At 36.3% G+C, this 27,980-nt stretch overlaps 1 protein-coding gene across 1 annotated transcript; it reads right to left on the bottom strand.

Annotated features, from left to right (window-relative positions):
- Positions 1 to 388: 388 nt before the first annotated feature.
- Positions 389 to 23,107, bottom strand: znf407 (zinc finger protein 407). The gene is made up of 9 exons (XM_043261439.1): positions 23,027 to 23,107; positions 15,437 to 18,337; positions 12,900 to 13,014; positions 5,076 to 5,150; positions 4,668 to 4,834; positions 2,753 to 2,836; positions 2,485 to 2,605; positions 2,176 to 2,354; positions 389 to 1,755 (listed from the first exon to the last, which is right to left on the bottom strand). The coding sequence occupies exons 2-9, from the start codon at positions 18,258 to 18,260 to the stop codon at positions 935 to 937; spliced, it is 4,386 nt and encodes a 1,461-aa protein (XP_043117374.1). The 5' UTR covers positions 18,261 to 18,337; positions 23,027 to 23,107; the 3' UTR covers positions 389 to 934.
- Positions 23,108 to 27,980: the final 4,873 nt, after the last annotated feature.

The raw sequence follows: 27,980 nt of genomic DNA, 5'->3' as shown, positions 1-27,980 counted from the left end.
GCTACTATAGACAAATGAACTTTTTTTTAATATATGAAGTTGATTTTAATTGCATTTTATGGATTCAATTACCTTGCTTTAAGCACACCTGCTTTGCATTTGATATACAACAATACTTTTGTTATACGTTTACTTTATTTTAATGATACCAATATTTATCAGTATTTTTTTAAATGGTAAGTTTTTATAATAATGCTTATTTTTAGGAAAAAATTATAGAGAGAGTTCATAAGGCAAATAACATTGACATGACGCACAATGTTCATTAATAGCAAAGTACAGTATTACCAATAGGTGTAAATAATAATCCAGAATTATATATATATATATTAGAATGTTAGACAATATTTAATAATACCAATAATAGAGAAATAATTTACACTGAAAATAAAAATCAACAAACAGGTGAGTTCTTTATTTACAAGACAAACCCTCAAAATGGATTTCTCTCTTTATTTGCAAGTCAAACTCTCAAAAGGGAAATTTTTTAAATGGTAAATTTTACTGGAAAATATCTTCAAAGGTTCACATTTTTTAATAATAATAATAATAATAAAACAAATCACAAGCAGGTCATAAATACACATATTGATTTAAATGGTTTATGAGAATTAATGGAGTTTTACACATCGTCTTTATCAAATACGTTGTCTGGAGATTTGTTAAGATGTCTAGTCCTCAATCCTGAATCCACTTACCGCACAAGAAAAGGTATCTCAAAACTAAAATACATAAAGGAATAAGACACAGAAGGTGTATGTTTAACAAGGTTTTCATTAATAATCTAAATATCTACATATGTTTAACTGAAAAAAGAAGCAATCCTAATATCTTGGTTTTGACATATGTTAGATTTTGACCTGAGTTCACCTTCTTACGACAAAAAATGGATTTCAAATTCTGTAAAATATACTCTCAAAATCTCATCTTCACCTCATTCAGGACTAATTTCTGAGTACACTATCGTCTCCTGTCTGGATGGATCCTCTACAGTGCCCTCAACATGCAGTGTAGAGTCGTCCAGCTGTGTGACTATGTAATGTGTCCCCTCGTCATTGACAATAACTTGAGTAAGACCCTCCTTCATCATCAGCTGACTGGCAGCAAACTGTAGCACCTCTTGCATTTCCTCAGACGTGTGCTCATGGGTAGAGCCCATTACCTGAGTCACCACACCCACTTCTGCCCTCTCCTCATATACCTGTCCTTCACTTTGTCTCTGTGTCTGAGAGGTCTGACCTTCGCACTTCTCTTCTGGCACATGTTCTGACACCGTGGTGGTGGTGGTAATTTCTCCATCTCTAGTGCAGCCCTGTTGTCCCAACTCTGTCACGGCACAAAGCAAAGCATCCAGAGCAGAGGAAGACTCAGACACGCTGTGCACAGCCTCCTCCCCTTCCTGTCTTGCTTCTGCTACGGTCTCTCCAGAAGACTCCACCAGCACGTACTGAGTGGTCTGCCCTCCTGTCACTGTCGACACTTCCTGACCCGATGTGATGAGCTGCCCATCCTCAGTGATGTGTAGCACTTCGGCGAGCTGACTGGACATAGCAAGGGTCTGCAAAGTAGCAGCAGCCGACTCCTCAAGGGTCTGATCGATGGCCACCTCTCCTCCGCTGTAGCCCTGGATGATGATGACCTGCTGAACAGCCTCAGAACCCAGTTCACTTTCCTCAGGTGCGAACGAAGAGTCTGCCTGGACAAAGGATGCCCCCTGTCCCTTCAGGCGGCACTCGAAGGACTTGGACACAATTCCTGCCATTAACACAGTAGAGAGTAGAAAGACATTCTGTAGGTCAAGTGTGCCTGTATAGCATTTATCCTGTACCCTAAAACAAAGTGAATTTGATTAGCATTTGCGTATTTTATTACTAGTCCCACAAGTCATTTGTTCATTCATTTATTTTCCCACAATGTAAATGCCTTTTTAATGTTGGAGTTTTTTCTTTCTCTTCTAAAAATGTGAACTGTGAAATTGCAATGGACGGTGGCTCAGAAGCCAAGGCAAATAGTAGAGGGGAAAGAGTTTTTAGTTAACTATAATAACCTTGCTTATCTGTGGAACCTCATGCTTTCTAGTGTGGAAGAGAAGGCTTAGGGTTTGATGCCATAGCTTCATTTCTCCTTCAATTTTATTTGAAAAAGATAGGGAAAAGCATAAGATAGACATAGTACCTGCATGCAGGTAAGCCAGGTCTGGGTTTTCAATGTCAGGGTGAGTCTCTTTGAGATGATTTCTGAAGTCCATGGGGGCATTGGTGGCGTAGCTGCACTTGGGACAGTTATACATCTTCACCCCATCATGCTTGCCTGTGTGCAGGATGTGTTTTCGGATATTTTCTGCGCAGTTAGATCTGATAAAAGAAGGTACATGTTTTATGCAAATCTAAACAACAACTAAACATTTTAAGGAAACGCAAAGCCAGGGAGAAGAGAGGAGAGAAAAGGAGAGAACATTTTTTGGTGGAAAACTATTTGTCGTACCTGTAGTCACACCAAGGGCAGCGATAGGGCTTCTCGCCTGTATGCACACGTTTGTGGCGTGTCAGGTGGGACTGTGTGGTTGATGCAAAATTGCACAGCTGACACTTGAAGGGCCGTTCGCCTGCAGAGAAAATTAAAAGGAGTCACTGACAGTGATTTACAAGACCTAGGAACCTAAAGATACAAAATGGAAGAAAGAGTTAAAACTGAGGGTGGGGGGTACTTTTAATTTAATTTCATTCTAATTGTGAACAACCCTGATGTTTACCTGTGTGTTGGCGCCGATGTTTGGTCAGGGCATGACGGGTTCCACCAGCAAATCCGCAGAGATCACACAAGAAAGACTTCTCTCCTGAAACGGAAAACTCACAAATGAGTTACACTGTAAAGATAGAGAAATTGACAGTAAGAGACTCCTATATCTCTGAACGATGTAGGGCCTTGAAAATGAAAACTCCAAAAGAAAAGTTTATTAAGGCACTAATAAAGTGCATTTTCGTTTTTAGAATGAAAACAATCCTAGTTTGGTATTTCCTATATTTAAAATAATAATAATAAATAAATAAATATGGACAGACTGGTATGTTAAATGCAGTTGTTTTGACAGAAGTGAACAAGATACATTTATAGTTTAAACATTATTTGTTATTCAGACTTTCCTCTTTAAAAGAAAGGAAATATCATATTTTTATCATAGTGGTCACCTACTTTTGGTTTCTGACCATCGAAAATGTGTAAAAATTTTAGCATTATACTCCTGTAGCCATATTGAAATTCCAACCTCTCTGGAACTGAACAATGTAGGGGTGTAAAAATGAAGATACCAAAAAGGGAAGATCGTTAAGATCAATTATGTAAAAAGGCATTAAGGTATCTTTAATGCTTTTAGAGTTACAGGCCTGCAAACGTTCCCCATTTTTGAATGCTCACCACTATAGAACATGATGCAACAAAGACAAAAGTGTTTTGAAAAGTGGGAACATGAGGTAATGTCTTCATATCTTTGTAATACCTCCGTCATAGTACAAATTCGTGTTCTCGCATGTCACAAAAGCATGCACACACACGTGCATTTGTTTCTGTGAATTGTGGGGTTTTTCCATCTATCCCATAACTCTCATCCCTAACCTTAAACCTACAGCGCTTCTGACACAGAACTACATCCACTACGTATCCATCCCTGTCATTGTACTCTTCTACATTATACTGTACAGTGCTTTGATGCAACCTGTGTTGTTAAAAGCGCTATATAAATAAAAATGATTGATTGATTGATGTATGTCCTGGGACAGTCACGAGCCTATATGACTTAAATTGTGGTCCAAAGATCAGTTTGGAACGACATGTGGGTAAGTGATTAATGACAAAATGTTAATTTAGGTGTGGAGTAACCCTGTAAATCAGTTTAAAAGTCTTAACTGACCATAAAGAATTCTAATGCGTCAGATGCAAGTCTACAGCAGCGTGTAAGGGACAGCAGTTCATGACATTCATAGTGTTTCTATCGTTTTCTTTTCTTATGACAGGTTTAATCACTGCTATACTGTGCATCCCAAGCACCAACTTCATATCAGAGGCTTGTATTCTGTATATTAACAGTTTTATGCTATCCAATTATGTACAAAAACCAGGTCTGTTTTTCCAGAATGTGAGAATGTATGCTCTACTTTTGACTTCCTTGTTATACGAATACCTAAGTATCCAGATTTAATTCAGTTTACATGGTGTAGACAAGACCTTACTCAACAGTTCCATATAGATTACTGGTTAATGTCAAGGAATTTAGTGAATTATTTTAAAGTGGTTTCCATAGATCCTTCTGTTCTTACAGATCACAGAACTATTTTTCCATCAATAAACACAACAGAATCAATAGATGTAATAGAAATAATTACATGGTGGAAAATGAACCAGAACATACTGACAGATTTGCAGTTCTGAATGAGAATTAGTTGTATTACATCTAGTTGCTTATGGTTAGTAAGATATCCGAAGCGAACTATCAAAATTAAGTCTAACCCAAAGATCAGTGTGACCAAGAGATACATCTTTACATAAAGCACTTCATTATATTAACAAACTTAAATGCACTTTAACAATGATTTATTCAGTGAATTACTCACTGAATACCAGAATTTCTAGATTTTTTTCCCCAATCAGTGTATTTTCTGACGTGTTTGTACCTGTGTGTGTCCTGTGATGGTCCTTCATAGCAGACAGAGTCAGGAAAGCATAATGGCACGAGGGCCATCCACACTTGTATGGCTTATCGCCCGTGTGCAGCTTCATGTGGTTATTTAGAGCCCATTTCTCACTGAAGCTCCGCTCGCACAGCTCACACTCAAACTTTCTAGTAAAAGAGAACACATTAACCAATGAGACGCTGAACTGCTACATTCAACCACAATTTTTAATCATAAAATTGTACGAAAAAGTTGATACGTCATGTCTTTTACTTTGTATATAGTTGTAAATGTCTATGCATGTATTTTCACAGTGTAATGGTTTTCTTCATGCTTATTTTATGTTAACGAATGCAACCTTATGTGTAATACGTTACGGAAATGTACGAGATCAGCGTAGTTTCAAACCTCTCTTTGGGCTGGCCCAGTCCATGCTTTCCTAACAGATGAGTGTTGAGGTGTTTCTTCATCACAAACGCCCATCTGTGAATATGAAAATGTGTTTTAAATCTGTGTGCCTGAATGCACAAATTGAAACCGTTCTGCTAATTTTCAGGGTTAGACAAACGAACAGCTGTTGCATTACATACTAAAAGAACATAATCTGAAAGAAATGAGGTGGAAGATACCCTGAGCAGATAACCTAACATGGATGTAAACTTAATTTTGGTTGTACCATAGCCTGCTCTGCATACAATGGGACGAGGAAGTTTGATTTCAACCTTTGAATTGAAATTATTTATTCGAAAAAAATAGGGACAGATTTTCACTCTTTTTAAGGAATTAAGTGCTTGTTCATAATTATCCTGACTTTAAATTGTGGCTTGATTCATACCATACATTTTTGGTTGTTGTTGTTTTCATATTTTATACAGTTACATGTTCAACTGGGTAAATACCTAAGCAAATCTTTTTAATGAACTTAATGGCTTTTAGCTTTTATAAGTGGCAGTGCATTATTCCAGGCTGTTCTATCCAGCTGAATTTTGATATAGTAACCTGATATAAAATTTCCAGAGATACCAGTATACTTGTGCTGTCTGCTTGAGAATACAGTCTGAGAGATTTCATATTATTGGCGTGCGATTAATCTGCATGGGTTAATTTACTGATTCAACCCCCACTGCCACACTGAATGAATGCGGGAATGAGAATTTTCTGCAAAAAAAGCACAGAGCTTGCAGGAAAGAATACCCTGTCATCCTTTCAACACATTCAGCTGCTATTTAAGTGTAGCTGAAAAGGTGAAGAAAAAAAAAAAACACTAAACATGTGCACCAAGGGAAAAAAATATTAAATGGTAAAATGTTTTAGAAATACAAACACACAATCTTCGCGTCCCTGTAATAACCATACAGAGCTTACAAAGCAGTTTTACTTACTGCCATCCAGGCACGTGACTACTGAAAGAAGTACTTAAAGATTAATTATACTGCTTTTTTCTGGTACTGCAATAATAAAATATCTGCATATTCATCAATTCTCCTAATCGTTGTGAAATTGCTGGAACTTATCCCGGCATTGCGTGCCAAAGGCAGTGTCATGACATCCACTTACGTCAAAATTTTGTTAGATACACAACACTGATCTAATACAATACTTTCGTGATGCTTTAAACAAACGAGAAAGGAAAGGAAATAGGAGTGTGAAAAATGGGAAGGAAATGCATAGCCAGTAGGGGGCAGTCATGTCGCACTGCAGTCACGTCAAGTACAAAAGCTGATGACTTCAGTTGCTCTGCGAACCTCTCTCAAGATGACTGAAGAGGCTTTGTGTACCTCTCTCGAAAAGCATTTCAACAAGCAGCAGAGCACATTAAACCTGTGTACCATCACAATGCCATAAAATATTTATGGCTCTGCTATTAAAAGCATTTTACATGTTTGTTATTTGCATTTGATTGCTGATAGTTTAATCAGAATAACACAAATCTAAAATGTGCTGTAAAATGGTAAAAACCACAACCAGAAAACTATAACAGTATAACACATTGTTGTCTTGCGCAATTCACTAGCATGACAGTGATCATGGAAGATAGGAACATTTAAGTCTGAGGCAATAATCTAAAAAAATCCAAATCCAAAATATCATAATTTGTTGTGTTTTTATAAAAAAACCAACAACAAACGTCTAGGCATAGGGACAGCTTGTGGGTTCGTCAAACAGAAGATTTCATATCTCAAATAGTGAACTTTTTTCATTATTACTTTACTTTGCATTTGAAAACAAGAACACTTATACAGAAAGCTGCAGTTAAACAAAAAATATGATTATGAATGATCTGTTTAACGTAAAATGTAATAATTGATAAGCCTAGACATATTTAAATACCGATTCAAGACAAACCATTTCCAAGCAGAAGTGGCCAAGAGCGGTCTAATCTGGCCAAGCTACTGACAAAATTAACAAATTTATTTAAATGCTAAGAAGCGTGCCTGCAGGGAGCAGTGCTCATGCATGACGAATTGTGTGCTGCTGTGCTGAAAAACATGCAGTCTTTAAAGGCCACATTTGTGGGGCAATTTCTGAGTCACCAAATCACCTAACCTGCATGTATTTGGACTATGGGGAAAAAAAGAATACCTGGCGGAAACAGGAAGAACAATATAGCACATAGGACTTCACACAGAAGGACCTCCTGACTCAACTGGGACCATATTGTTATGAGGCAGCTGTGCTACCCAATTAACAAAAATACAATATTGTATGATAAGATTATACAATAATCTGAGTAGCACTCCCCAACACAGATCAGGGCATTTAAGGAGATCATCCTCCAGGAGTTAAAAAAGAAAGGTGTGACAATTTGTCATACATATCATACATATGTCATACATAATTTGTGCACACATATCAAAAAGGGTAAGAGCAGTATACTTAAAATTATACTAAAGCATTAAAGTTTTTTTAGTTGGTGTAAAACCCTTCATTTAAACAAAATTGGCAAATTTACTTATTCTACAGATATTAAAGGGGTCAACGGATGAAAACTTCACCTTTACATGTTTTTTGAAATGAAATAGTTTGCACACAACCAATCTATAATGATCAGCAATGTTTCAGCACAGACCTGTCCTGAGTTAGCTGATTCAATGCCCACGCAGGTTTGAAGAAGAATGTCTCCTAAGTGATTGAGGTGCTTTGCTGTTGGATGCAACAATGAAATTTGCAATTGTCATTTATTCACAGCATCAGCATCTGAGCTGCCGAAGAAACAGTGGATTACTTTTGATTTTGAAGGTAATGCACCCCCCCGATCTACCTAAATACGTCTTTGTTCACGCAAATCAATCACGATCCAGCAATATTTGTGACCCTGGATCACAAAACCAGTCAAAACTGAGATATATATGTCACCTGAAAAAGCTGAATAAATAGGCTTGATGTATGATTTGTTAAGATAGGACAATATTTGGTTGAGATACAACTATTTTAAAATATGGATTCTGAGGGTGCAAGAAAATATAAATACTGAGAAAATTATTCAAATGAAAATTTGAAAATTGTTCAAACGAAGCTCTTAGCAATGCATATTTACTAAACATCTTCATGGACCATGATCTTTAATTAATATTTGAATGATTTTTGGCATACAATGCATTTTTGACGATTGCTACAAATACAGAATAGTGACTTAACAGTGTTTTTGTGGTCCAGGGTCACAAATGTGTGTGTACTGTGTATATTTATTATGTACACATTATGTACACACATACAGCATATATTTACATGTACATATTAATATTTATATAAATGTTACATACATGTATGAGTATCGTTTCATTGCACTAATTTTAACAAAGTATGCTACAGAATTTGAAATTTAGACGCTAAAGAATCATGTAAACTTGTCGAAAATGGGCATACAATGTATACTTTTTATGTTTTCTGTTTCTAAATACACGTAAATATAATAATACATTAAAATTTTTCCATGCATAGTATTAGCGAACAAAAATGTATCAAAAGTATAGATACAAATATGATCAAATGTAAGTATCTTTAGGGCATCTTCTTTGTTGGTGTCAATTGATCAAGACAATATTTATATTCTTACTTCGAATGAGATTTATGCAACTGCACAAATCAAAAAGGATTAATCATAAGCCCAGCAATCTCTGCTGTCACAAAATTCCAATTTAAATTCAGATGTTCGCTTGGAAGAAGGTTTTAGCACAAAATTGCATTTTTTACTGCATTAAGGGATTATATGAAATGATTAGTGACGATTAAAAGTGTCCTCGTGTTAGGTCTGATTGATTGTGCTATACTAAATATAAACAGCTAGAGACAGAGGTGAATAAAGCACTTAGCACTTAGGAATATAGTAGTTTGCTCATACTCAGTACATTTACATAGACAACCATTTTCTGAAATTAACTTGATTATGAATTTACCATGTAGACATAGATTTTTCAATACTCTAATCTGGCTAAAGTCATACGTGAAGTAAACACAAATCAAAGGAAGGAACATCGACTGATGCCATGGGGTCTCACTGGGAAGCCCCAATCACCTTAAAGTGCTTTTAATGTAAACTTGTAAATAATATAATGATAGTAATAATTCCTCACATTTATATAGTGCTTTTCTAGACACTCAAAGCGCTTTACATTGTGAGGGGTGGGGGGTCTCCTCAACCACCACTAGTGTGCAGCATCTACCTGGATGATGCGACAACAGACATAGTGCCACAGAATGCCCACAACACACCAGCTGTGTGTTGGCCATGATGGTCAGAGGCCAATGGGTGAATTTGGCCAGGATGAGGTCACACCACTAATCCTTTCAAAAGACATCCTGGAATTTTTTTAATGACCTTTTTCCAGGAGGTCTCCCATCCAGGTACTAGACAGGCTCAACCCTGCTTAGCTTCCATAAAGGAGCCAGTCTTGGGCTGCAGGGTGGTATGTCTGCTGTTGACAAAAAAACTTAGTTTTGTACTTGCATGCTGTGACAAACTTTTTCTAGATAACGGACTACTTATGGAAACAGGCACTGAGTGTTTCCGTTTTCACTGAAAATAGACATTTTTAAAACTATATAATTAACTTTTTAAGATTAATTTTTCATGAGTCAAAAAGAATACGTGCCACACCATGCTCTGGGTGTGGTCTATGTATGTGCACAATGTATATGCTTGCAGGTTTAATCTCCTGATCATGAAAAGGCATAGTGGGAACCTTGAGCACTTATCCAGACCGGGGTCTCAAGACAATGTGAGAGTTGGTGGGCCTGAACACAAGGCACTCTTCACTCACTGAAAACGCTTAGAGGTCCCTGACACACTTAATGGAAATGAGCGTGGTCGGGAGCTCAGTCTTAGCATACAAGAACATCACAGGAGGGCACCAGGGGTGGCCTAAGAGTGGTGGCATTATCAGGTACCTGACAATGAGTTGTGCTTTTTCCAGGGACCAGCTGTCCAATGTATCGTTATGTGCTGCAATAGCAGTTACACAGACATTCAATGTGTAGGGTAATAGTCTACAATCCAGCATTTTTGAAAAAAGATAGCGCCAGGCCAGAAGAACACCAGTTCACAAACAGACTTGCCCTGTAAAAGGGGCTCTAGCATGAGTGATGGTGTCTACCATTGCTGGTGACAGGTCACTTAAGTCATCTGCATCCCATCCAGGATCCACAAGCTGGGGTCCCAGAGATCTGGACGCAGCTGCCATATGTTGCCGATCCCCTGAGAAAGGAGGTCATTCTTTAAAGGGATGCTCCTGGGAGGGGCTGTCACAAAAAAACATGAGTTCTGAAAACCAGGTCTGAGTGGGCCAGTAAGGCACAACCGGCAAGATCTGTTCCTCGTACTCCATGACCTTGCACAGGGTCTGTGTGAGAAGTCTAACTGAGGGAAAGGCATATTTGCATAGAGTCAGAGGCCAGCTGTATGCTAGTATGTCTGTGACATGGAGAGCGCTTGGTTAGAGAATAATACATCTGGCAGAAGGACTCATCGGATGCAAACAGGTCTACCTGGGCTTCCCCCGAATCAACTCCTTATCAGCTAGACCATCTCAGGATGGAGTCACCATTGACTGAGCATGTGCCCTTGTCCTTATTGTTTCAGTGCCTTGAAGTGGTGGACCTGCAGGATAGTCATGGCATGCAGGACAAAGCCCGCTTTGCCCACAGAACTGTAACATTTGGTTGTGAAAGCACAGCAACTGCTCTCTCCACCTGGGGAATGTCAATGTACCACCTAGCAGCCCCGCTATTGAGGGTAGTAAGGACGGAAGAGGCAGATGAGTGGTTTCTGACCAAAAAAAGAGTGTTTGGAGTGGAAGAGTGTTCACTTCCATCCTGATACTCATGAAAACATGGCCATCAACTCTGCGTCTAAATCTTTATTTGGACCTGGCTTTGTGGGGAAGAAATCATTCACCCACTCTGCTCCGAAGCAAAGATCTGATGAGTTAATACATTTATATTGGTCAGGCATGCGAACTGTATTGACTACGACAAGCAGTTGCTTTTAATTCATTTGTCACTTATCTAAATAAAATACAGTTAAGCATAGGGACCAGTTCTCATTATTATTTAGTTGATTATTATCAAGCCTAGTATTAACATATTGGCATGTTTATTATTAACAGCTGATTCATCAAAAGAAAGCAGATTAATTTGATTAGATTATGTTGTCAGGGATTTGGCTTTCCATATGAGGTTTGGAGTTTCTGGCAGGGGCCATTTTTTGGTTTATTATATAGGTTAAGTGGGTAAATTACCAGGTAAGACAACTTGGAAGAGAAAAGCCATACCATATGTACCTTTTAAAATGTGGCATGCAAGAATTGGTGAGTTGTCTTCCTCATTACACGTAACTCCATGAGATGAGTGAACAATGAAAGTGAGAAGAGACAGGAGGTGATGGAGCTAGTGTATCACAACCAGGATGTCTTTTAGACTGTTTAAGGTTTCACTTTGACGATCCAGCATAAAATTCACAACCCAGCTAAAATGCTCTCTGAGCCTCTGATACTCTGTGTATTGTTTAAAGGCTATCAAAGAAGAGTGGGCAAAATACAGGAGCATAGTGGAGTTCTAAAGCACCTGGTCTATCCCCACTGTAGTTGTGTCCATTACCCAACTGAGTACAGCACACAACACTGGATCTCAATAAAGGGTATTAGCTGGTGTTTTTGTCCCAGAGTCTAAAGAGAATATCACCTTTGCAACTTCAGAGTGGCTGCATCGACCAACCTTCTGCACGCCACCTTTGGGCCAGGTGCTAGCCGATAGCCTGGGAAAGTATCTTAGGCTTGGTACAGAGGGTTTTAATGACGAGTTAATAGCAAATTCAAATAAAAATTAAATGAATGAATTAAGTTCAAGCCATTCAGCAGTAGCTCACCAGGAGTTGTAAAAATCTATTTGTATTGTATTTCCTTGACAACTACAATAGAAGATTAGTGATTAATTTCTCTAGCATGGTCACATTCTTTACAGAGCTAATTTCTGATATTCCACAATGGTGGAATAATCTAAAGATAGCACTAAGCATACATCCCACCTTGGCTGTTCTTGAAAATAAAAAAAACAACTAGTTGCACGAACTACATTGTAAAGTTGTTAAATATAATACTGTGCACCAAACAACACAACATGAGTCTAAAGAAATCTAGGAAATGTCCATAAATTCAATTCAAAGTTTGAAATCAAACTTCCTTGTTTAGGTTATTAAAAAACTTAAAAGCAGCTCCATCAACAATTTATATTGTATTCATTTTTGTAAAAGCTGCAGTCCATTTTTTTTTTGTGTTACAAATTTACAAAATTTACATTGCCCTCCAAAAGTTTGGAAACACCCCTGGCAAATTGTGGTTTTGGATCATATCAGAATAAATCTTTTGCTGCAAATGTTTTGGTGAAAATACTGTACATTAAAGTAACAATAGAAACAGGAAGTTTATTAAGCATTAAATCACCAAAAGTTATGGATTGCAGCTTTAACAATACCAATATGTTTCAACACATAATTGGCTCAATAACTAAATTAACGAACGATGCATAAACCCTGTGTAGTGACTGTGTTAATCAAAACACAATTTAGTTCATGAAGTGTTTTTCCTAACAAGCTATGTGATCTAAATCAGGTGTTACAGAGAGTAATACAAAACAGTGGTGAGGGGTAGAGGGGGTCAGGACTGAAATTAGGAATGACTGAAGTAAAACATTAAGCTGACCGTTACAATAATAAAAAAGATGTTCTCTTGAACTCACCCACAGATGTGACACTTGTACTCTCTCATACCTAGATGTCTTTTAACATGGTTGCGGGCGTCACCAAGCTGAGCAGTAGCAAAATTACATATTTTGCACATGAATGGTTTAGATCCTTTAGAGAGAAAAAAAACAATAAAAGATCATTTTCTTTTTTCATAATAGCATAAGGGTGAGTAAATGATTTTCAGTTCAGAATTAGTAAGTAAAAAAAAAAAAAAAAAGGGAATAATCAATGTTAGGAGGGAATACTCAATACACATATCTACATAGATAAATAACATCAGTGAAGAACTAGTAAATAATCAGGAACAAATATTATAACTCTTATTTAATCAAATCATAAAGAATTGGACCAAACGGCCTAAAGGTCTTCTGGCCCTATGAATTTTTCCGCAAAATTTTGATAGATCTGAAACCTACTTTTACAAAGTAATCCTAGGTTTTTCGCCCAACTGGAACCAAATCACTGCAGACATATTCTCTGGACATTAAATATGAATAATTAAAAAAGTAAAAAAAAAGTTTAAATTTAGATTTTTGTGCAGAACAGTAAGCCAAATCTTATTTGAAGAATAACTCTGGAATAGAATGAGATATCTTCACCAAACTTGGTACACATGTGCATTAGCACAATCTTATAAGACAGAAAAAACATTATCAACTACAGATAGGCAAACGTTGGTCCGACCAACTTAAAAATTGGTATGCAGCAACTTGGTCTAAACTGGCACAAGTGTATATGAGGACATTGGCGTATCTCCGTATTAACGGAAGTCAATTAGAACGAATCTCAGTGGGCATGTTTGACTCATGGCCCTAAATGTCTGTAACGAATTTATAAAGAAATTGGCCACTAGTTGGCGCTATTGTGTTTTTTGGCTCTGTAATCACGTGATGTTTCACACATCCACATCATTTAATAGATCACCTCATAATGCACAACTTTGCCTCAAGAACCACTGCTGCCAATCATTGCTCATTAAATATATTCACAAATATGTTAAAAACCTACTTTTGTGATACAGTCCCTGGTTTTTCACTAGATCTCGATTAAACCACTGATGTAATAATCTCTGAACTCTCTAGATCAATAATTATCAATAAATATATAAACAATTATGAATTTTGTCTTTTGGTTGGCTATAATTGGTTCATTTAAAAATGGGGGTTGGCCACAAATACCCAAAAGCCTATTAAACCTATACAAAAACATTACAAAACTTGGTGAAAATATGTGTCACATGACTCTTAACAAGTATCCAAAGTTTGGGAGATCAGACCATAGGTGGCGCTATAACATAAAAATGCCTCAAAAACACAGTATTTCTATAGAAATTGACCTCAAGTTGTAGAACATGTTCATATATTCACACAAACATTAAATCCTGGCATATGAAAGAAAACTACGCCTCTGGGACTAATGCTGTCAATTCAATTTGTTCACTAAATATTTTGTTAAAAAGCAAGTTTTGCGAACTAGTCATAGTCATTTTCGCTCAATCTCAAACAAACCACTACAGAACGATTCTCTGGACTATCTAGACCAATAAAAATGTTTGAATTTTGTACTTTAGTTAGCTATTACGTGGTCATTGTTGCCACATATACCCAAAAGCCTAGAAAACCTAAACGTAAACACAAAACTTTACGAAATTTGGTTAAAACGTGACAGATGACTCTTAACAAACAAGCATCGAGATCAGACCATAGGTGGCGCTATAACAGTTAAAAATGCTTCAAAGAAAAAAGGTTTCTAAAACACAGGGTTGTGTGTGAGAAATTGTAATTTATAACCACTAGATGACAGTGGAAGACCACTAAACCATTAAACACTAAAACGGTATTGTTAGTATGTGTCATTATTTAATCACTATTATAACATTTAAAATCATATTCTGCCACGCATCCAGGTTGGCCTAGATCTCAAAAATCAAACAACCTTAAAGGCCTTAAACTGCTCGAACCTTGGTCATTGTTGCTTGCAGCTGTATTATATTATTTTTTATTGTTGTTATTATGTGTTATGTGTGTGTGTGTGTAGTTTATGGGATTCTAAGGGACTGAAGGAGGGGAATCCCTAAGAGAAATTCCCAAGGGGAATCCCCCAGAACATGATTTATGTATGCTGTTAACTCTGTATGGATGATGCATGACCCTTGTGTAGATATTTAAAGATGGACATCTTTAAGGGTGACAGCTGGAATTAAACAGTAAGACATTATAATAAGATTCAATTTATAAAAGATTAAATGTAAGATGGTTCAGTACATTTTTTTAATAGTAAAGCACTATTTTACTTTGCATTCTGCATTCACTGTAAAAACTACTGGATAGTGTAAACACGCCAATAATGCAAATCTACTTTATCTGATGTATAAAAACTTAATTTATATATATACAGCTACAAGTGGGTACATATACTAAAAGGTTAATTAAATATTTTTACTGTTAAAAGCTGACAAATAGAATATTCAAAACTGGAATTCTAAAGAGGTTTTATGCAAATATGTAATGGTAATGATGGAAAGACATACCTGTGTGTGTGCGAATGTGAGCCAGGAAAGCCATGGAGTTGCTGCTCTTGCATACTTTTCCACAGTACTTGCACACATTGCCCTGGTTTTCCTGCCGCTCACGGTTGATCTGCTCAGTGTCCTCCAACACATATTTGTTTACTTCTCTCAGCAGTTCCTCATGTTTCTCTTTGATATGCACAAATAGTTCCTGCTCAGTTTGGCAGGGCTCACTGCATCGGACACATTTGAAGCTGGCACCTCCTTCTGGAAGATCTTCAGTGCTTCCATGCTCATTGCGCATATGTGCTGCACTGCTTAAGTGCTGCTGTAAGTTACTCTCCGTGTAGAAGGACTTTCCACACAACAAGCAATGGAAATGTTTCTCCTTTGATGGATGCTTCATGGAGATATGAACATTTAATCCACTTAAGCCATCTGCCAAAAAACCACAGTCCTCACAGCGGATACGTGGAATTGGTTTGGTAGTCTTGGTCTCAGGTCCAACCAGTGTTTTAGGCTTTTTGATGCCCTGCTGGTTTAATGCGCCTGTAGTTTGTTCTTCATCCTGCAATGCCTGCTTGTGCTCTGCTAATGTTTTTAAGGGATAGATGCATGCATCAAACTGTATCGCTCTAAGGTGTTTCTCACTAGAGGGACTGTCATCTCCCATATCAGTAATTTCATCTTCAAACAAATTTTCCTCATTCATATCCTCCAGCATTGCATCTTTCGTCACTGTCATTGACTGGACCATGTCAGATACATTTGATTCATCTGGATTAGTTGAGGATTCTTCATTGTCTACAGAAGTACTCTTTTCAACAGACTGTATTGCTTCATCTTCATTTGCACAATTATCTTCACCTATCTTTGCTGAATTATCTTCATCTTTAGTAGTGGTGCCTGAAGATGTCAAAATAGTACTGTCATGGAACACTTCTGATCCTGTTATTGTCTCTGGGTCTTCAACTGTGGACTTTATGGCCACAGATGCCTGAACAGTTTTAAAGCTTTGGTTTTGTTTTTTCAGGTAGCACTCACGTTTTTGCTTGTGTTTTTCTGTTGCCATGTGTCTAAACATCTCTCTACGGGTTACTGTGTAGTAGCTGCATGCTAAACAAACAAACTCAAAGTCTTTTGTGTGTTTGCGTCGCACATGAAGAGCCAGAGACGGCGTTGAGTGAGCAACGAAGTCACACTGAGTACAGATATTACTCAGGTCATACCTGCTTTTCTTACATGGTACACTTGAGTTGTTTTTGTCCCCTTCATCAATAGGTGTCTCAATCACTGATACTTTGTCACCCACTTCTGCCTCATTTATCTTGGCTTGACTTGGCTGCTCAGAATCTAGCAGAACTACCCCACTGCCTTCACTTCCGGCTGCTTGCATTCTGTTGATGTGTTTTTTAGTTTCACAGTGGCGGTCCATGTCACCCTTGGTTACACAATAATAATTGCACAGCTTACAAACAAAGCTATACAACCGACTGTGCCTGCGTCTTATATGGACACTGAGGTTGGTGGCATTGGAAGCAACAAGCCCACAATGACTACAAACAGTCACATTAGATGTCTTCGGTCTGCCTCGCTTTCGTTTGTGAAGAGAATTTTTCCTTTCAGCTTCGGCTGGCTCTGGTAGGACATATTCGATTTCCTGAACCCTCTCAGTTTCTTTAGAGGACTCTTCATGAGTGTCACTCTCATTTATTTCTTCGTCCTCCCTTTGATCTGAAAGAATCACAAGGATTTTTTCAACACAGTCTTTAAATAAAGGGCTAATGTCTTTCTCTTTGGCTGCCTGTTGGTGGACTTCTTCAGACAGATGAACCTCCATGGCCTCTTTTGTGGTGGTGTAGTAATGGCAGGCACTGCAGTGGAAACGGTGCTCCACTGGATGGTGAGTTTTAATGTGCTGGGCTAACATTACAGAGCTGTTGGCTGTGAAGGTGCACCTGTCACATTGATGCTGAGCCTTGTCTTCATTTGGAGTTGTCCTTTGGTTGCGCATTACGCTCATGCACTGCTTCTCATGATCACATTCTGTAACACAAGAAAAGCTACAGACATTGTGGACATTTTGTTTTTTATTATCTTGCCTCTTAATTTCCGTGTCAGGACTGTGTCCATCTATGACTTCATGTACTTGCATATCATCACCATCTTTACAGGTCTCATTTGTGTCTTCACCATCCTGACATCTACATGAAGTGGGCTCAACTATTTCCAGCAACATACGAGTGGGGCTGGTTCTTCCATCCTCAGAAATATTAACAACCTTCTCTGATATTACAACCTCATCTACAAGGAGCTGATGTTTATGTTCACTCACTGTTTGAGCCACATTGGTGTCTGATTGCTTGTTTTCCTCTGACAGAGACACGGAAGTGCTGTCCAGTTGCAACCCTGAAAGATGTGTTTGGTTTTTAATTCCTTGTAATTGTAGTTTGTTCTGCAATGGAATTAACCCTGGTGCAATAATGTCAGAGACGTTATCATTTTGTAAGCCTGCTTTATGAGAGTGTTTCCTTGTTGAGTGAATTTTCAGTGCAGTTTGAGTTTTTGCAACAAAGTTGCAAAATAAACAAACCAAAGCATCAGTTGTTTCTGGAGAGCCATGTTCATTAGACTGCGTGGTTCTGGACGGGTCCTCCACCGTAGCTGTCCCAACATGTTCACTTACTTCTACAATATTTATACATCCTGAATTTGCAGATGATTTAACAGTTTTAGGTGCAGATGAAACATCTTCTGTGCCAGTATCATTGACCTTTTTCTTAGATTGACCCTGGTCCTTTGAAATCTCCTTCCCAGATCTTAATTTCCGTTTTGGATTGTCCATGTTGCTGCTTGTTCACAAGGAATATTAACTAAACTTCATTTAAAGGATCAACAGAAGACCTTTCTGTCAAAAGAACGCTGTGAAAAAAAAAAATTAAATGATATTAACACAGTGTACAAGGTCAGATGAATGGGGGAAAAGGTATGGATACAACAATACCAATTGTTACAAACTCAATCTTAGACACTTGGGTGGCAAGAAAATCATTTAAATAAATAAGTTACAAAATTTCTTAAGTAGCCTAAACTTTTTAATGATGTTCCTTAATGGTCACGTGTTTGGACTGCTTGTTGTTGCAGTATTTTTTAAGAGCTCTTTTTTTTTTTTTTAATGAAATTAAATTAAATTAGTTTTCAGTGTTTCCTGAATCTGACTCTGTACAGTTTTGTGTTGAAAATTCGATAATCTTTTTGCACTGCCTTCAGATCACTGTATTTATAAGTTTGCACCCTATTTTCACTATTACTGGCCTGACACACTGCATCACATATTTAATGTGCCGTGTATTTCAAGTTGTTATCTTCTAAAAAGATGGGGCGGTCTGTCGTGTGTCGTGGATTCATTAATCTTTTTACATTCCATCTAGTGGCCCCCACATTTTAAAATAAAAATTAACTGCTTCTGGTTTGGGTCTTTTTCTGTAGTTTATACAGGATTTAGCATGTTACTTATATTGTTTCACATTTGTCGCTTTTTCCGATGTTATATGTATACTGAATATTGGAGTTAGGTATGCAACAATACCTTTTTTTCAGATTCTGAAACTGATACCAAACCATTCTGATACCAGCTCAGTTTTTTTTTTTTCAATCAATCAATGTACAATTTCAATGTTCAATTCAGTAGGAAAAAATACTCTAGAAAAATTGTGGTGAAAAAATAAAATCTAGTGCAACATTTCTATTTACAAATAAAAGTTAATAAGTGGAGGACTTAATCTGGTAAAATGTTACACATTGCTCTTTGTATTGTTGTATATATATATATATATATATATATATATATATATATATATATATATATATATATTTTTTTTTTTTTTAAATAAGTACTGTATATACTATAAAATTAAAACTTTTTTTAAATGTATGGTACAGTAATGAAGGCAGCAACATGTGGTAGATAAAACAGAACAAGAAAGAAAATTTATAATACTTTATTGCGCAGAAAAGTATTATAACACGAAAGTCTCTAATACAGACTGCTTTTGCACATACAAAATTCTTATGTGCATCTGATGCGTAGTGTATTAAATCTGCGCTTTGCTAAATTGAGTATGCAACGCACAGTATGAATGCTGCATGGAGAAGAGACAGCCGCAGCTGAGAGAAGAGTTTATGTCAACTTAAATTTAATGACTTAAATATTTATCTTGACCGTTTGTGGGTCTCGACAATAACACAGACTAGTATACGAATTACGCACAATATCAGATTTGGATTGGTCTGGTCTGATCGATACCCAATCAACAGAAAATTACCGTATCGGACCTCATACCAATCCTGAGTATCGGACCGATGCATCCCTAATTGGAGTCTGGATGCTTTTGTGATTATACTTTCTGGGTCTATACTAAATAGACAAACTATATTTACTTGGGAATTCGGAAAGAAAGCTTGCATTGTTCCAAATGTAATGTGTTTATTATATGGGTTGGATGTTGATACAGACACAGAAGGCATTCTATAGCTTCGACAGTGGATATTTACTGTTATTGCCTAATAACAGTTTTATTAGGAACAGGGTTAGAGACCTCTGCTGGCAGTGATATGTAGGATACAACGGGACTAAATGTTTAAATATGCATGCATAAATTTGGCAGATACTTGATACAATTGCATGTAAAGTTGATATTATATATATATAATTGTTTCAAATGTTTTAGATTTATGTAGCACATAAAAATCTAATTATTGAGATATACATTTAATGACAGAATTATTAATATTGCCTAAATTTTATCCACTTTTGTAACTTTCAGTGAAAAAAGGCTTGTGGGTTATTATTATTATTATTATTTAGTATTAAATAACAACCCCCCTTCTCATCGGATATGAGATAAAGCGCTAAACAGTTTCTCGACGTCAGTGCTTGTTATGATTGTGGTGCCCGTCTCGGACACTTTTAAATGCTTTTACACATGCTTTTTATTTGATCACATCGCGTCATTGTTCGCCATAATTTATAGCCTTTTTTGCTATTGTCTGCGGAACAATTTCAGTTGCACATGGAAAGTCTGTCAGTAGCCAGTAGTTGTGCATCTAACACATACTGCATTACAAATGACAGACAGTAATGCGTATAGGTAAAAGACTAAAACAAGAGCGAGTGGAAGCACAGTCAAGCAGTGTGCATGAGTCTCAAAGTGCAAATTCTTTGCAAAGAAGCCCCATTGATGCAGAATCATCCACGTCCGCATCGCAAAGCATTGATGCAACAATTAATTTTGACGCCACTATCCTATACACAAAAAAAAATTAAGAGAGTTTATGCCTCGATTCAGTAGTGGGTTCACCTTATACAGTTTGTCATGTATACATTCATTCCACTCCCTTTGCCATTTATTATTAATGTACTAGTCAGTAAAGGTTTCGTGTCAGCTGCTGGTATTTTGCATTCTGTCACATTAGACTGGAGTGCTTCTTTTGCTGTTTTATCAGCCCGTTTATGGCCAGGAAATCACATATGTCCCGGGATCAAACATAAAACAATATTATATTCTTGTTTCTTTAAAAGATCCACTTTCTGTACTATACTGATTATTACAGGATGATCCGTTTTTAAAGTCGTAAACAACGATGACGCTCCTTTCTATTTGCTCTAGGGGTAAAAGCGATGCCTTCCAGGTATGCATTTGACAAACATTTTGCACCAATCACTACTGCTGCAGCCACATGACTGTCTGACTTTGATCCATCTGTATACACTAGGACATGAGGTGATGAGCTGTGCCTTTATATCCAGAAATTCCTGTTGGTAATCAACTAGATGTCTACTTTTTTATAATGGGCCAAGTTCATTGTAATAACGGTTTTTAAAAAATGTAGGGTGGTAATGGGAACAGATGTGTCGATGTTAAAATATTACTGGACAGTTGACTCAGAAAGCCATTTCATGGATGGATGTGGGCTATTCTTTCATAATTTCTGCATCAACTTAGCAGGTAAAAGGTCTGGAGTCGATTCTAATGAATGAAATTATAAATAACCATATCGCCGAGGTTATTTTGGAACGCAATCTGGATGTTTAGATTCTTTCTCATATAGTTTTAGCCTATGGTATATTTTATATTGTGAACTAAATTACCTGTAATTGAAATCTGAATCTTATGGTAACTTACACTTTTTTCGACTGAGCGGAAATTATAAAATCAGAAATAACTCTGGCTTTAGAGTTTGTACATTATAAGCGAATTTTACTTTTTAAATGTGAACTATTCCTTAGGTGTTGTCAGGTAAATTGTAGATATTATATGCATTTCAATCATATTTTTTAATAGATTGTCTTGATTTGTTTTGGTTGTCACTTTTATCATAGTTACATGTTACATGTTATATATCTATCTTTTCTTTTGTTATATATATATATATATATATATATATATATATATATATATATATATATATATATTATATCATTGTAACTACTGTAAATTATTTTAGATATTAAATTAAATTAATATATTTTCTTAACATTTACTTAAGATAGTGGTTCTTAATTCCAGTCTGGGAGATGTTCTGCACATTTTGAATGCCTTCTTTTTTTTCTACACACCTGATTCAGATAATCAGCTCATTAAGAGACCAATTGCGTTTACATTAACATTTTCCAAAGATGGACCATTAACTTGCAATATGCAATTAAAATTAATTTAGCACTTATGAGCTGTTTGAAAGTCATTTTGTGTGTATGCATGAACGATTGGATAGTAATGAAAACACGTGTGTACTGTATTCTCTATTCACTGCAGTCACATTTTTTCTGGAGTCACATTCACACGATTCTGGCAGATCAGTAATATGTTAATTCTCACATGTTTTAAGAATGTTTGGAAGGCAAGACTTTAAAATGTGAAATAAACTTTTAGGTATTGTATGTGTTCAGTGTGTTATGTTAATCCAGTTACAATGTCTCTTCAATTTATTTTTTAACGATTCCGTTTCATAATAAACTATACACCTTTTAATAAGTAACCGTTGTAATTCATGATGAAATAGTCATAACAACAGAAACTTGTTTCTATATCTGCAGTTATAACTTTATTATCACTACGATTGTACTGTATTAAATAAAACAAAAATCTGACTAGTGTGTTATAACAATACATCTGCAAAAGCGAGTTTCACTTGTACGCGTTTTGTTTGTCCGAAACTGTTTGTTTCGAGAAGATGACGGGGGAAGTTTAATTAGTAATATTAAACTTTAAATCGTCATTTCGGCTATGTTCATGTTTTTCTGACATGAAACAGTGTACTTTTTACTTCCTATTACTTGTGACTCTTTATTTTGTTGACGTTGTTTTCGTCCAGTCAAAAGGCTAGTTTCTTGAGTTCGACCAATTGAAACAGAGGAAAGGCGGGTTTTCGTCCGAGTACTGAAAACGACGGCGGCACAGAGGCCCCAAAAGCGCATTATACGTGACTTACAAATCCTTCAAATTACGCTCTACTAAGCGGCAGTAACGTCGATAACATGCACATTTCACGCTTCTAAACATCAGATCTGTGTTCGACTTGTCAATAAAAGTTCTATTTGAACATCTTTACCTGAAATGTGGGCCGTATTCTCTCACTTCGCGCGTTCTGCTCTTGGTCACAAACGGCACACCGTAGTGTGCTAGCTGTTACGTCACAAGAGAATTGAGCGCAGCCAGAGCTCTTCTTATTAAGAGAGGAGATGTGTAGCTCAAACTGGTTCATATAGATCACGTGCTCTAATCGCGCTTCACGAGATGGCTTACTCAATCACTTATTCACAAAGCCATAGCTTTTATGTTGCATAGCGTTTGACTGTAGTGATAGGAGAAATGATCGATTTCAAAATTCTGAATCAACTGTACTGCGTCCCAAAACGATTTTTCGAGGCGCTGGACACACCACAAGTATAGCGGCATCTTCTGGTAAAATGCGTAAATGCAATAACACATGTGAAATATTTCCGTAGGCTGTGTTTAAAGAATTTTAATGTAATGTACAAATAATTCTGGAGAAACAAAAACGTTCTGCGAACCAAAAATAGCTTGCTATATATACTTCAAAGAGCTAAAGAAACATTATAATAACGTTGCGAGAACGTTATAATTACATGTAATGTGAACTAACATTCCATTTCCTGGTAAAATAATAAACGAACTTTAACGAAACAACAAATTCTGGGACACCAGGGGAACATTAATTTATTGTTCTGTAAACATTAAAATAACACAGGTTCTACAAACCAAAATTTAATATCTGGGACCCAAAAATTTACGTTCTGAGAACGTTTGAATACCATTATGGAAATTTCCAGAAAGTAACATTTTGGGATTGTTAAGAAAACCTTTTGGACTAACCAAAAACAAGCCTAAAATGTATAACCATATAAAATGGACGTTCTTTATTTTTCTTTATTTATTTACTTTTTAATTATTAACATATTTAGCGTGTGTGAGTTGGATAAGAGTTGCATTAAATCATAGCTACCACAGAATTTATGGCGAGCATACAAAACGTATATGTTCACTGTAATATTGAATAACAGAGTGTGGTTTTAGGACGTTTTGATGCTTTTAACTCAATATCAGTAGAATAAAAATGTATTAATCCAAAGACACTTGTGTTAAATAATCCAGGTTCTACAAACCAAAATCTAACCTCTGGGAACCAAAAACGTACGTTCTGGGAACGTTTGAATAACATTATGGAAATGTCCATAAAGTAACATTCTGGGATTGTTAAGAAAACCTTTTGGACTAACCAAAAACAAGCCTTAAAACCCCTAAAACCCTAAACACTCAATAACGGTAAAAAAAAAAAAAAAAAAAAATGTATCAATACAAAGACACTTGTGTTGTCTGGTTTTCCCCTCTGCTCCACAATGTAAAGTGAAACATTGGCATATTGCCCCTCCTGACCAGTTGTTGGCCTTTTGGCGTTGGACTGAATAAAAAGTGCAAATGCGTTCTTTGCCACTAGGTGCCGCTCTTGGAGCGGTAAAATAGCTGTTTCCCCGGTAACACTGTACACAAAATGCTGCTTTATCAAGCATTCATTTATGATGAAATGAAAATGAGACCAATCGGACCAATCACCGGAGATTAACGTCATCCAAATGAAGGGTTTGGATAAATAAATCGATGAACCAATCGTTTGGGAGTCGTCGAGCAAGTAAGGTAAAAAAAAAAAAATGCATACAAGACAGTGAAAGTGTTTTAATTATAATAGTTCATCTATACTAGGTTCATCCTTTTCTTTTATTTAATAGTCGCTAAGATTATTTAATTCTTTTTCTGAATTCTTGGAACTGAAAATCATTAGTTCTTTTTTTTTTTGGTAATTTTTTTTATGCTTAAAAATGGATGCATGGCCATGAAGCAGTGCAGTTAATAGTAAAGCCCCTTAAACAACACTAATTACCTGGTGTTATAACATTTGTGTGAAAGATCACCTATTTTGCTGACAGCATGACAAGGCTCAATACTCTTCAATCAAACCAACACTTTGTAAACATGCATTTATACAGGGTTATTCATTACAAAATTAACAGCGCAGCCATTTTATCTTCTTTTTTCTGTCTTTCTCTCTCTTATGCGATTTTGGTAAAGCAGTGAGAGAACTCACAGATTGCGCTGTGACAATAATTATGATTATTTGTCATCATTATGAGATACGTCCTTCTTTCGCGTTGTAAAAATTGCGAAGAAATGTTGTCTTTTTTAATACAAGCGGCCTCAGCTGTGAATAATTCAGTGCCCCGAAGGTTAATTTTCAATTTGCACAGTGAAAGGTTACCATTACAATTTGACCTGCAAATTGCATCTTCTTGCTAATGAACTATCATTTAATTTTGGCTTCTTTTGTCATTAAACTTGCTGTGACTACCATCTGTTTATTATTTAGTTCATACATGAATACACAGTCTGTCTGAGTCAGCTGGTCTGGCAGAGCTCTTTGTTAATATCTGCCAGTACCTGAACTACGAGTAACATACAAATGCATAACTTAGAAACCTCACAGCAGTGTGTCTACTAAACCTGTTAGTAATCTTGTATGCTGATATCCATGTTATCTAACAGTGTTATTGCCTCACATCTACCCATGTAGTTGGATAGGTCTTAATAACAAAATGGTCTGTACATTAATTTACAGTTTATGGTCTTCACTTTTGGAAGAATAGAATGATCTTTCTAGGAGGAATAGAATAGAAGAAAAATTATTCCTTATGAGAATAATATTTTGTGGCATTTTTTTGTTTTCTTCGCAAGAATATACATGTCAACCCGCCTGTTTTTCATGGCATTCTACCATCTTTTACCATTCTATCCTAATATCATCCCATTTAAATATATTCCCATACCACTCCAGTAATATAAAAAAATCCAGCATGGTATATTTGAAGTGTTTGTTACATTTGCCTATAGTAAAACACTGTCATTTTTATGGCACAAACCTCAGTGTATGAATTATCACAAGTTGCCAGATCTTGTATGAAATGCATCCTTCTTACTAAATCATACAAATTTCAATCCATTTGTGAATTGCACTTGACAACCTATTACCCACGAACCCAGTATACTGGATATATAGGATATACATATGAAAGATGTTGCATTTTTTTGTCTGCATTTGTTTTTTACTCTAAGCTGTGCTGCTTCGTTTACTGTGGTTACCGAGAAAAAGCTATATTTCTGCCATTCCAAAAGCACAGAATGAATTTGCATTTTTTTCAATAAGCCTTTATCCTCATTTTGTTTAAACAATGGCAAACTTTACACTTATTTTTCTGCAGAAAACACGCAGTTGTAAATGTGAACCAGTGGATCAACAAGAAGTTAACAACTGAGATACACTGGTATGTTACTAAATGAATTTAACTGTTAATTAAATTGATTAAATTAATAAAATAAATGATACTTTTGACTCCCGCCTCTCAACCAAGACTTTTACTTTTTGTTTTCCTGGTTACTGGTATCTGCCTTCCTGACCGCTATTAAACTGATCTTATTTTGGTGTCTTGTTTTCAGACTTTTTTATTTACAATCATTTAAACATTCATTATGAATGATTAAAATTAAAATGATTGCATTCCGTATTTCCAGGCATTTCAGAAACAGAATTCACACTTTTCCATGATTTCACACTACTACTACAAAATGTTATGTCAGGATCTCTCTCTCCTTAGCTTTCTTTGTTTTTGTTCAACCACATGCTTTCCCGCACAACTGATAGCGTTTCATAAGCTGCATCCCAAGTGTGTTAAGTGCACGCACACTTTAAGGCCACAGACTCGAAGTGCATGAAGGACGTTCCACCTTTGCAGGGTTTTCTAACTGCAGCACCAAGAGTTCTTGACTACCACTCGTGTCGCATAGCAACGGTATAAGAGGAGTATGGCAAGCCATTTTAGCATTAAACACCCTTTACTGTACTAGTTCTAATTTAGTTTTGACTAGTCAAAATTCCAGTTCCAGATATCTATTCTGCAATTCTGAGTCGTCATAATTGGAATTGGAATGTTCTCAATGTGATTGTGAGATCTCTACAATGCTATTATCTTGTCATGTTCAGTAGAAATGTTAATAATCTTTATAAAACTTATTAAAAGATATCTTGAACGGGAATTCTTTCTATTCTGTAATTTAATTATTGACATCTCAGTCTGATTTTTGAGTAGGAAGTTTTTTCTTTGGAGATATCTGCATTTAGCATTGTGACTAGGAGGAAAGTCCATGTAGAGATCGGGAATTAACATTCTTACCAGTTAAAAGTACTCTATAGATATCTAATAGATAAGTATGCAAATGTATCTTTTATAAGCTCCACCTTAAGCATTCTATAGTTACTTTTGCTCACTCAGATAAACAAATGGAGTTTCTACTATATTACAGTGACAGCTGTCAGTGTGAAAACCTTGTCCCAAGATGTTTTTGATACATTTTGGATACAGAAGGACTATCATGCAAGTGGGAATTAAATACGTCAAGAGGGAAAATATTTTCCCCCCAAAAAATTTTAAAATTAGGGCTGCATGATTCATTAAATGCAATGTTCATGCATCTTGTAATTAAAGCTGGTTCTGTGATTAGTAGTAGTCCCAAATACATTTAGTCGGGTTTTGGTTAATGTTTACTAAATAGCTTTAGGTTCAGGTTGGGCTCAGGTTTGTAGCTAAACTAAAACTATATGGCTACACTTCATAGATGCACACACACACACACACACACACACACACATTACTGCACACAGATATCAGAGATTGTGCAGTGCACACATAGCACAGAAACTTTAATTAGTAAATTAGCTTTGATGACTCATGACATGTTTCTCTACCGCACACCACAATTGCATATTTAATTGATATTTAAATTGATTTATTGTGCAGGTCTAGAAAAATTCAGATTACAATGCAAACAGGAGAAGTCTCACAGTCGTTACGACAACATCCCGGACTAACAATGTAAATTATTTTACATTTAACCAGTTTAATATGGAGAAGCACTGACATATAGACCTTATGTGTTTT

This window comes from Puntigrus tetrazona, chromosome 16, assembly GCF_018831695.1.
Source record: "Puntigrus tetrazona isolate hp1 chromosome 16, ASM1883169v1, whole genome shotgun sequence".
Lineage (NCBI taxonomy): Eukaryota > Metazoa > Chordata > Actinopteri > Cypriniformes > Cyprinidae > Puntigrus > Puntigrus tetrazona.
Note: the sequence above shows the minus strand (reverse complement) of the source record. Positions and strands in the feature narration are given on the sequence as shown.